This window comes from Cardiocondyla obscurior, linkage group LG05 (assembly GCF_019399895.1).
Source record: "Cardiocondyla obscurior isolate alpha-2009 linkage group LG05, Cobs3.1, whole genome shotgun sequence".
Lineage (NCBI taxonomy): Eukaryota > Metazoa > Arthropoda > Insecta > Hymenoptera > Formicidae > Cardiocondyla > Cardiocondyla obscurior.
This window is the reverse complement of record NC_091868.1, coordinates 8159394-8171329: the sequence shown is the minus strand read 5'-3', so window position 1 is coordinate 8171329 and position 11936 is coordinate 8159394. Positions and strand designations below refer to the sequence as shown.

The 11936-nt window shown below is 38.1% G+C and overlaps 1 protein-coding gene across 1 annotated transcript; it reads left to right on the top strand.

Annotated features, from left to right (window-relative positions):
• The first annotated feature begins 4504 nt into the window (after nucleotides 1–4504).
• On the top strand, nucleotides 4505–11832 carry LOC139102450 (glutamate receptor ionotropic, kainate 2-like). The gene is made up of 17 exons (XM_070656344.1): nucleotides 4505–4987; nucleotides 5129–5234; nucleotides 5354–5509; nucleotides 7220–7431; nucleotides 7588–7893; nucleotides 7995–8090; nucleotides 8253–8426; nucleotides 8578–8799; nucleotides 8906–9121; nucleotides 9218–9302; nucleotides 9741–9879; nucleotides 10065–10202; nucleotides 10272–10470; nucleotides 10551–10635; nucleotides 10746–10892; nucleotides 10970–11238; nucleotides 11467–11832. The coding sequence occupies exons 2-17, from the start codon at nucleotides 5144–5146 to the stop codon at nucleotides 11704–11706; spliced, it is 2775 nt and encodes a 924-aa protein (XP_070512445.1). The 5' UTR covers nucleotides 4505–4987; nucleotides 5129–5143; the 3' UTR covers nucleotides 11707–11832.
• Nucleotides 11833–11936: the final 104 nt, after the last annotated feature.

Below are 11936 nucleotides of genomic sequence, written 5' to 3'. Positions count from 1 at the left end.
CGTCATAGATCGCGCGTCGTACCCACGATCGTAACTGTACTCGGGTTGGCGGCGATACAGCGATTTGCATAAGTGCATTTGCACAAGAGTGGCGTGTACGATGCGTGCGGCGCGATTACGGTAATTAACGGAATCGCCAAATTGCCGCGATTAAACGTGTCTAATGAAGTACGAGCCTACCGCGCGCGTACCGACTGTGAGAAATTAAGAGCCGCCGTGTGCGAAGCGTTAACAATTTTTGTTGCGTACGCAAAAGATTCACGTAGGTATATACACATATACGTCGTGCACGACTAACGAAATAAAAAGGGAAAACACCGCCGGATACATAAAAGGGTTTGCCCGCTTAGGCGGCATATCTTTTCGCGGCGCATCGATCGGTTACATAGAGCCTCATCTTAAAAAAATCCGAAAGGACCGGGATATCAAAAACTCGCCGATATCTAATCGGAAAAAATCTTGTTGGACAGCAACGTTTAATCAGGAAACGCTCCCCGTTTTAGCGTCTGCAGACTTTCGAGAGACAAAATTTATATACTTAGTCTTCAGCGAACATCGATTAAAATAAGTCGTATACGAGAATTCTATCGGGCGAGCCCTTTATAGCAACGTCGCGATCTCGATCTTTAATTCATGCATCGTTTATTGTGCGCGTCGCGGAATTTGCATGCGCACAGGCGCACACGTATTTATATTGCCGTGTGCGCCAATATAATAAAGCCACGGAATTTTATAATCGCGTTATGCTCGACGTCGTGCCACCTGTTTTATATTATAGGCATAAATAAACCGACGCTAAAATGCGCCGCGTGCGAGCCCGCCGCTCGTAAAGATACCTATGGTTTCCATGAAAATGCAATGGGCGGTAGGTTTAAAATTACTAAATCTTCCTCGCGAGTGGATCCGCCGCGCGACAATATGCGCGTGCACATGCACGTACGTAAAGAAGTCCCTTCGTTCAAATTCACCGCGTGTGTCGGTCAGCGGCAATACGCCGCCGGAGAGAAGCCCGATGTCTAAAAGTCTTCACGTAAGCGATCTTCATTGATAGTCGCGACGCGACATTTCTCAAGAGCTCGACCGGGAAAAAGCGTCGGAACGCGCGTGGAAATAACTGCGGGTCAAACTTGACCCGCTAATAAATAATAAAAAAAAAAAAAAAAACTGCCGGTAGCCGTTTCACGTAAATGCGATCGCCAGCCCAAGTTTCTACAACGGTCTTCCTTTTGTTTTGAATGCTCGATTGCCTTTCTAAAGGTATCGAATCGTTTATCGCGCGCAATTTTTCACTCGCGAATCTGATAAAGTTATCCCGTACGTACCATCACTCAAAAAGTGGCATTTCCATTTTCAACGTAATGAATGGCGGAGCGAAAGCGAGCTGCAAATTGAATTTACAGGTGCATCGCACTTTTCTATTCAATTAAGAGGTAACGATATTTCATCGCCACGTACTGTCAATACTTTTTCCGTTTCGCGAGTATCGCCGTCATTCTGATTTAATGATCGCCTCCGCTCATCTCCGTGATTACTAAACTGTCAGAAAACACGTGGCGTGAGAAATTTACGAGATGAGATATCGCTTCGGCTGGCCATTCCGCAAACACTAGATACAGTTAGTCGGGAATGCCTTACAAGATTCTACGAGTTTTTCTCTTTCGTTCCCGTGCACGATACTCTTCGCGCGAAATAATATAATTTTGATCGTAAAATTACCGCTATTGCTTTCATTATCTCCCCTGGCACTTTTCTTCAAACGTCCGAGTCTGTTTTGTCATTCGTTTTACACCGCGCTGCAACGTTCACGCTGCAAGCGGAGGGATTCTTTTTAGCCGCGGGTACATGTATATGTCGCAAAATAATAATTCACGCTTGCAATACACGCCGGGGTAATTATTCTCGATTTGACCAAGTCGTTCGGAAAGTGTCGATTTTTTTTTCTTTTTTTCAGGAAATAATAGAACGTTTTAACCAAATCGCCGGAAACATTTATACTTATCAGCGGTCTAAGTGAGGTCGTTAAAGCCGCGTAAAAAAGTGGCGCAGGTTGGAATGCACGGCGATCCTTCAAAGCGCCGTGCGCACCGGCTGCTTAGTCATTTAGACTGACGTTGCATATCGCTAAAGTTTCAACCAGGATATATCACTATATATATAGCAAAATTTTATTAGCGTCCGAATTCTTTTGAGAGTAACTGTATGTATATTTTATTTTAATTATTCAGCAACGTGGCACGATATAATCAAAACGTAAGTTAATAGCCTGGAACTTATATCTATGAACGACAAAGCTTGTGTATCTCGTTGGTTTATTAAAAAAAAAAAAGAAAAAAAACTCACAAAAAGAAATGTTAATGTTTGAATAAGCTTGTCCGGTGACTTTGACAAGATTGACTATAATTAAGACATTCGACAATATCGCGTAAAGACGAGATAATAAACAATTCGCGATGCCCGAGCAAACGCGAAGCGGTCGGGTATTCTCATAAAAGGCAGATGGTGCAAGTGGTTAATTAGAGGGTGCAAAAATTGCAACGTCATCCGCACGTGTCTCTGTCTTTCTCTTAAAGAAAGACATTTGTGCAGCTCGGATGTGCAGTTGGAGAGATAACTGGGCGACACGCGGGCGTCTAACACCTGTTAACGAACGCAAGCCTCGCCTTTGGACGTCTTCGAGAACGTCGATACAGTTATTCCAACTGAAAGATCGACATCCTTTAAGGTCACCTACTCTTAAGCGGTTATCGCGATGGGCGAGCTAGCTATGCATACTGGGACAACGACGGATTTGTGACGCCTTATCGGATAAGGCATGGAAACGTCGCGCGGCTTATGAAGAACGCAGTTAGTAACTTACTCCCGCATTAATACCGGTCACCGAAGTACGCAGGTGAAATTCGCCGCGCGCGCGGTGCACGCGCGTAAACGGTTACTTAACGTTACTTAACGAAGTTTCGTAATTTCAGTAATATCAATTCGATAAGACCGCCCGACCGGTTCGCGACTATTAAAACACAGACGTACATGGAATTCCTCTGCGCGAGAATCGCGTGTGCGTTCGATCACGGACTCCCTTTTCCTCCTACCTACCTACCTCGGAATGCTCATTGAAATGAAAACTAGCGGACGTTACCTAGCGAGGCGCCCAGCGACCAGATATGCGCTTTCTCTTTCTCTCCCTGTCTTCTCCCTGTCTCCCATTGCTGCTTCGACATTTTTTTAAAGCGCGCGTCGGGTCGATCGAGGCACGAGGGATTAATTAAATGCAGGCGGAGGTACAGAAAGGTCTGCCCGGCCCCACGGAACCGGTCTAAATGTAAGATGGCGTGAGTATTATCGATTTGTCATCGGTTGATAAAAATCGACAACACCCGTGTTACCCGTCCCCCTCCCCCCCCCGTTTTTCCGCCGCTGCTCTCGGTCCCTTCGTTAAACTGATCTACCAGAACACGGAGAGCGTCGCGGTGTAATATTGACCGATTCGATTATTAACCAATTGCTATCATCGAAAAGTGGCTCGTTAGTTCGCACGTATAAATCAATACGAAGCAAATTTACATGACCTTATACAGAGACGGGCTCATCGCGTGGTACGCGTGTAACCGTTTCATCACTTTTATTCATCGGCATTTTCACGCCTCTCGAACCGCCGGAGTTGTCAGCCGTGCTTTATTACATTTCGAGCACAGATTTCAATGCGGGGAAACACGCGATTGCAATCAACCTGCGTATGGGCCTAAATCACTGGCCGGCTGCGCGACCGTACTTCGAACGCGATACTCTGTTAAGCCGAAAATGATTTACGACCGAACGGACGGCGAGTGAAAGAATACATTCCGCGGAAACGTATCTCGGACGAAATTCTTACGCCAGCTTGTCGATCCTAGTCTAATAGCCGTTCGCGATTCGTTCTATACGCAGCTTCGCGCCGCTGATTTCGATACTGTACTACGTAGATATTGTGTCGTGTATGGAATCTTTCTATTTTCAACAATTATAAGATGTATGCGAAAATGTTAGATAGAGAGATAGTCCTAGGCCAGAAAACCAACGCTTCGGAGCGTGAGAACGAGTGCGAGAACAAGCAAAAAAGATGAAAAAGAAGTACAAGAAGCAGAGTACAGAAAAAAAGCCAAGTTGGTCGGTTGCGAAAGATAATGAAAAAGGAAAACGATGGATCAGAAAAGTAATAACGGAGGGCCTGAACGGTTGATGCCATCTACTCACAGACGTTGGTACTAAATTTTGTTCATAATTCTTTACCACGAATTTACCACCATCGATATGGCACGCGCTGACCCGTGCACATTTTATTAAATCGTAAATTACACTATTTTTTTTTTTTGTTAAACTTTGAATTATAATTTCGCATACGCCGCTCGGACAATTAAAAAAATAGTGTAATTTACGATTGCGTGGTAAAACAGAACGATCAGCTTTCTTTAAAGCGGTCTATGCGAAGCGTTCAATTAATGTATTCGATAATTTGTACTTGGTTAAGTGTAATAAAGTTATTGTCAAAAAAAAGAACAGTGTTATTATTAAAAGAAGGGAGATTGTTACGACTTGAATCGGGCGATTGAGACGAAAACGAAAAAATCGAGAAGTTCGCGGGAGCGGAATTAACTTTTTACGTGTATCTAAGAATTATTTCTTTAATATAAAGCTTCAGTATTTTAATAATGCGCTCTTGAACATATATTTTTTTAAATATAAAAATATAGAAATATATCGGTACTAGAAAAATTTGCGATGCTGTGGCACGGTTCTCGGAATGGACGAAGCCAAGCATATATAGAACAGTCCAGATCCAAATTTAGATCAGTGCACGGTGAGACAACATCGAATACGAAACTTCGACTGCAGTTTTCTCAATTTACTACTATTTTACTCAAAATTTCGAAGAGAACAGCGATTTAAATTTGTTGTAATTGAAAAAGCATTGCGTCGAAACAATGGGAACGTGCGATCATTGATATAAAATAAGGTAAAGCTTACAAAATTAATATAAAATAATAATAGTAATAGATCTACTAGTATAAAAAGATATCTCTCGATTTCGATATTAACACTACCGGTAATTTGTAATTTAGAAAGCAAATTAAATTAATTTGCTACTGTTTTATAGGGCATTTATCTAAATATGAATCTACGACTGCATCTGTTTTCGATTGCATTAGTTTTATTAGTATTTGCAACCAGTGTCCATAATCTAACGCGACCAATAAAAATAGGTAAGTACGATCCTTGAACATTAAAACATACCTATTGCGTAGTCATTGAACCAGTATTAATAATTATTCAAATATAAAACTTCCATTTATACTTATTTATTTAATAAACATATTTTTAGGAGCAATTTTTCATAAAGGTGATGAGGATCAAAAATTGACATTTTTAAGAGCAATCTCTGAAACAAGATATGAAAATTTTGCACCAGCTTTCGAATTACAACCTGTCATTAAAGAAATTCCTGTTAACACCGACAGCTTTAGAACTGGAGCAGCTGGTGAGTACGGAAAAATCAATTATTTTGAATAACAATTATTTCTTCTCCTCCGTTTTTCTCTTATTTAATAATTCTAACTGTATGTTTTAATGCCATAATGTACCTATTTTTATTTAACATTTATTTTAAATTTAACTATAAGAAACAATGTGCGTGTTATTTTTTGAGACCCCAATTATGAAAAAAAAAATTATACAACTCACCAGTCTGCATGAGCAACAGCGGAGGTGTAAAATTCAGCCGGTGACTGTAACATAAAAAAAACAATTAATGAAGACATGTATATTAGTTAGAAAAATTAATAAAAAAAAGTTAAAGTTTTTATTTAATAAATATTTTATTAAAAAAATTTTTTTCTCACCTAAGAGTTGCTCCGCCGATGCAGGATGCCCCCCGGGCCTGCTCCTCCTCTCAGTTCGGACGTCGTGACGAGTCCTCCTTCCGCGCACTGGAAACTCGCGAATACCCCGACCGTGATTTTACAATACCGAAAATTACTGATCACTGACACGCGTTATTTTTCGGCACTCGCGTTTAAAAGGATATCGTGTATTAAAAAATTCCGCGCGAATACTGAACGAACCCTACGGAACGACCGACGAACCGGGTGTAGTTCGTAAAATTATTACCGGCGATTACGACACTTTCGTTGACTCCTGTGGATGCAGATGCGACAATCTGTAAAAAAAAAAATATATACAATTTAATTTATAGAGATGCTACAAGTATTCAGTCTTTAAAGAAGCATGCACGTGCTTTTAAACGAGATATCAAATAAATAATTAAAAAATAAAGTGTTTCCATTACGACAAGCTATTAGTTGTGCGTATCGAAAGTGATTTTTACCTCTGGGGTTGATCCGTTGACGAACGATGCCTTTCCGAGGCCTCCTCCTCCTCCTCCTCTCAGAACACCAGATCCTTCTGTAGGAGTCGACCAGCTTCCTCCAGGCCATTCGAAGTTCGTCCTCGCCCTGATTATCTGCGAACAAAAAGCCCAGACAATTAATAAAAATTACGCGAGTCTATACGACTTCTAAAATAGAGAGATCACCTCAGAGAGATGAGTGCATAAGTAAGAATGAGGCTTACTTTAAAGAAAGCAACGTAATCACACGTGCTCTCCTTACACGCAGTTCTCGTACCGGGCGGTTTTCCTTGTACGCAATACGCAAATGAGTATCACTTCCGATACGGACAACACGTGGCTGCTGTACAGTGCGCAGTGTGCTGTATAGTGAGTACGTGTGTTTAGCGCGACCGCTGGAGAAGGACAAAGCGAGAGTGGGAGTAGTGGGGGAATATACCTAGCGCGCGGCACGTAGGCTCGCGCTCGCTCTCACCCCGTCCCACCCCCGCCTCACCCCACCTCCCCCCGCGCCTATCTATTCGGTACTTTCGTTCAGTTTAATTGTAATATTTAATTAATATGTCCAGACGAAGACGGTACTTCCACCATGTCGTCCTCGATCTTGAAAATCGCGAAGACCGTCTTCGCCTCGACATATTAATTGAATATTAAAATTAAATTGAACTTCAAAATCGCCGACTTAACAGCCGACGTTGACTCTCGCTTGGTGTAAAGCAAAGTAATTAACGTTGGTTTTAAGCGGTAACAATTTACAGTTAATTTACGCGTCACACTAATTTTTTAAGATAGAATACTTTATATTCGTCTATTAATTTTTTCGAAACTTATTATATTTTACAGCTTGCGAACTTCTCGAGGAAGGTGTGGCCGCAATTTTTGGACCTCGAAGTCAACGTACTCGCAGTATAGTTATGAGCATTGCTGCGCGATTTAATGTACCGCATATCGAGTATGTTTGGCGAGAAAGTGAGAAATTAAAAGAGGGAGATGAGCAAAGAAAGTTTCCATCAATGACAATAAATGTATTCCCTGAAAGTGAGCAACTCAGTAAGGTCAGTCTCTAATAAAAATTAACATTCGGATTTCATAGATCATATAATGCAACATATAATTTTAAAACGAACTAGAATGTGATTTTATGCATCACATTGTGATCTAACAATACAATTGTTATTTTTATCACGTATTGTTGTGGTCAATACGTGCAGGCTACCGCCGATATAATCGATTCAATGAAATGGCGAAATTTCATAGCAATTTACGAAAATAACGAGGGACTGTCGCGTCTTCAAAAGACTTTGACACTAAAAGGAGACAAGAATAATTGGATCACACATGCGGCACGACAGCTGAATGAAGGTCCAGATTACCGTCCTATGCTCAAAGAGATACGTTCTTTGTCGATATTCAATATAATTATTGATGTCGAGCCACAAAATATCCTGAACGTCCTCACTCAGGCGAGAGAAGTCAAACTATTAGAAGATTATTATCACATCGTGATAACATATTTGGTATTGCATATTATTTCTTAAATATCTCGATTATTATAATTCTAAAACAAATGTACATCAAGTAAATAACTTTTCAAATAATCTTTTAATTAAAATCATAGGATTCAACCAAGCTACCTATTCTCGAGATGAAAAATAGAAACGTCAACATCACTGCATTTAGCTTGAGAGAAAATGACGTAGAAGGAATTAAATGGGTATTTATACGAGAATTTCTTACCAGCATAATATGATTGGTAGAATATATTAATTATAATTTTTTTCTTTTTTTTTAATAGTTCGTTAATCTCATTGCATTAATTTAACTTTTATATAATAATAAATTAAATTAATTACAAAACTATTCGTCATTATAATAGCTAGATTCAATGCTCCTCTACGATGCAGTATTTTTGCTAAATCAAGCACTAGAAGTTTTAAACGCGAGAAATATTGATAACAACGAAGACATATCTATTGAACCTATACCACTCTTTTGTAACAGTACTAGAAAGTATCAAATAGGACCTAATATTACCGGCATTATGCGAGAGGTAAGTGCCTTACGATATAAAAAAAAAAATATTAATTTTACTTTAAATCTCAAGACACAGAGAAAACATACTTTTTATAAATCTTATTTTACGCTTGCATAAAAGTTAAATCTCAAAAGTACCGTAAGTAACAAGGTACTTTGTCACGCAGTTATCGAAAATGGGGAAGATAACGGGTGTTATGAACATTGACGAGTACGGCCATCGACAGGATTTTAATATACAAATCATTAACTATCGACAATCGGTTGCAACACAAACGAGTTTATGGGACGCCAACGGTGTACATCTCAAGAAGCATTCTCAACAGGATTTAGAAAGCTATTTGAGTCAAAGTATCAAAGGGAGGCTACTTAGAGTTTCCACCAAAGAAGTTAGTATCTTTATAAAACACCTTAATTTGTTTTCCTTGCATTAAAATTACGTTATTGGTCATTATATATTTTTTACGAGGCATGTAATTATATCATCCGATTCAGGGTGCACCCTATGTAATGAGAGTGGAGAATGATGCAATGCACGGTGTTCAAATCGGCCAACATCGCTATAATGGTTATTGTATTGAGTTAATTCAAATGATCGCTGAACGCGTTGGTTTTGAATATCAATTCGAACTCGTTCCCGACGGCCAAATTGGTAAATATGACAAAGAATCAAAAACTTGGACCGGTTTGATCAAACGTATTTTAGACCATGTAAGTACACGATTTACCGTTTGTCTAAAATTTACTTCGAGAAAAAAGTTCTACTTTATTTTTCTTATTATTATTTCATAATAACTATTTTTACAGGACGCCGATCTTGCTATATGCGATTTAACAATAACATTCGAGCGTAAGGAAGCTGTAGATTTTAGCATGCCCTTTATGAATCTCGGTAAAATATTAAAAATATTGAAAAGAATAAGAGTTACATGATTTTTTTTAATTCGTTATTCATAAAAAATATTAAAGGATCAAAAATAAATTAATAATTGTTAACATAAAAAACAACCCGAGTGGAAATTTATCCAGCTAATCTAATTCTGCAGCTAATGGTTAGATCGATAAAAAAAAATAAAGTTGTCATTTAAAAAAAAAAATCAAAATCTGTCTAGTATCGGTCGTCTAGTCTCTGTCCAGCGCGGACCATGTATCTAAATAAATATATGAACACACAACAGTACGCGGCGAAAAACGTTTAGATATCTAGCTTTTCAAGCTCGTTATTAAGTAACGGTGGGAATCAAATTTCCACTCGGGAAAATACCAAATAATAATTAAATGATAAGCTTCGTATTATATCGTTACATTATCTCAATGTATTTTAAATTAGGTATCACTATTTTATACGTTAAACCAGAAGAGAAGCCGCCAGATTACTTTTCATTTTTACGTCCTTTTAGTACTGACGTTTGGATTTATATGTTTACTGCTTATCTCATCGTATCGATAATGTTATTTCTACAGGCAAGGTAAAAGTCTTAGATGAGATATTTTTTAGTTTTATAAAAAAAAGAAAAATATATATACTATATAATTCTAAAACAAAAATTATTCGCGAGTAAAAGATCCTTCAGATTAATATTAAAGTTAATGAAAAATCAAACAATAATTATAAAATCTTATTTATGCTACATAAATTTAATTTCTTTTTAAGAATGGCGCCTGGGGAGTGGGATAATCCTCACCCATGCAATCCCGATCCTGAGGAGCTCGAAAATAATTTCAATATTAAAAATTCTTTGTGGGTCACGATTGGTTCTCTTATGCAACAGGGTTCAGATATTTTGCCTAAGTAAGTTTTCACAATACAATTTTACCTAATGCCATACATATAGCCACGCAAAAAAATAATTTCTTTCAGAGCACCGTCCATTCGCATGCTTGCCAGTATGTGGTGGTTCTTTACTTTGATCATGATCAGTTCATACACCGCGAGTTTAGCGGCTTTTCTCACCATAGACAAAATGGACACGCCTATTAATAATGTCGAAGACTTGGCTAAGCAAACGAAAATTAAATACGGCGCTTACGAAGGTGGCTCGACATCATCATTTTTTAAGGTACATTTTAATAGACTTACGACAAGTTTAATATAAAAATAATTGTTAAAAATGTGTAAATCAATATTGTCTAATCGTAGGATTCGAACTATTCAACGTATAAACGAATGTGGGCTGCAATGTCGGAGTGGCGGCCTAGCGTGTTTACAAAAAGTAATGACGAAGGTATACATGATTTAATAAAAAATCCAACACGCGTGAAAAGTTCTTTTTCGAAAGAAATTACTTGAAACAATAATTTTCCTTTCATAATTTTTGATTTTTAAATATATCAGGTGTCGAACGAGTTCTTAAAGGTAAACGGCAATATGCCTTTCTGATGGAATCCACGAGTATTACGTATGAAATGGCACGCCACTGTGAACTTATGGACATTGGCAGTTTAATAGATAGCAAAGGATATGGAATTGCTATGCCGCGTGGTAATACTACGATACGTGCATCAATCATTCCACTATTTCTTTATCTTTGCATAAACCCAGTATTATATTTTCCGCAGATTTCCCATACAGAACGATGATTAACGAAGCGATACTGAAGTTAGGAGAGAATGGTAAATTACTAGAACTAAAAAAGAGTTGGTGGAAAAGTCCAAATGGGACAAAATGTCAATCAGACGAGTCGGAAAAACCTGCTAACTCTAATGAACTAGGATTGCCAAACGTCGGCGGTGTGTTCATTGTTTTAATGTGCGGTTGCGGCGGTTCGTGCTTCGTTGCTATTTGTGAATTTTTGTGGAATATACGCAAAGTCGCCATAAGAGAAAGGGTAAAAATTTTATTTTATCCCGTGATAGTGACATGGTAATCGAAAAACTAACGTAGAATGTAATGTAATTTTTTTTTTTTTTTACCACAAATTAAATTTCTTAACGAAATGCACAGTATACAGATTTTAATATAATTCTACACTGTCATAAAATTTAGCTCTTATTACAAACTGCACGCCATTGTAACGATATGCTAAGGAGAAATTTAATTAACATCTTTCATGCAGATCACACTGTGGGAAGCGCTAGTTGCCGAGATGAAATTTGCCGTGAACATTTTTGCGGTAACAAAGCCTGTTAAAATTGCCAAGAGCAGCAGTGCAAGCTCCAACATGGAACACAGAATTGGTAGGGCCGCATCCACGGCTCGATCTATTGTTGGCTCGTTCTTACGTCTCGACGTAATCGATAAACTCGACAAAGATCAAAATACGAATAATCACAGCAGCAATCGTAAAATTAATTGATAATCACCAAGAGAATTTAAGGAGAATTAAATAATTAATTTTAGAAATTTTACAAAGTTAAAAAAAAATAATGTAAAAAATCTGTACTGAATTGTATAATAAATATGAGTATATATACAAATTCAATTATGCGTTTATTTATTGATTGAATACCTAAAAAAGTTTAACATCGTTCAATATCCAAATTCCTACAAATTATTAATAAAAACCGTACTTTTAATTGAAAATAC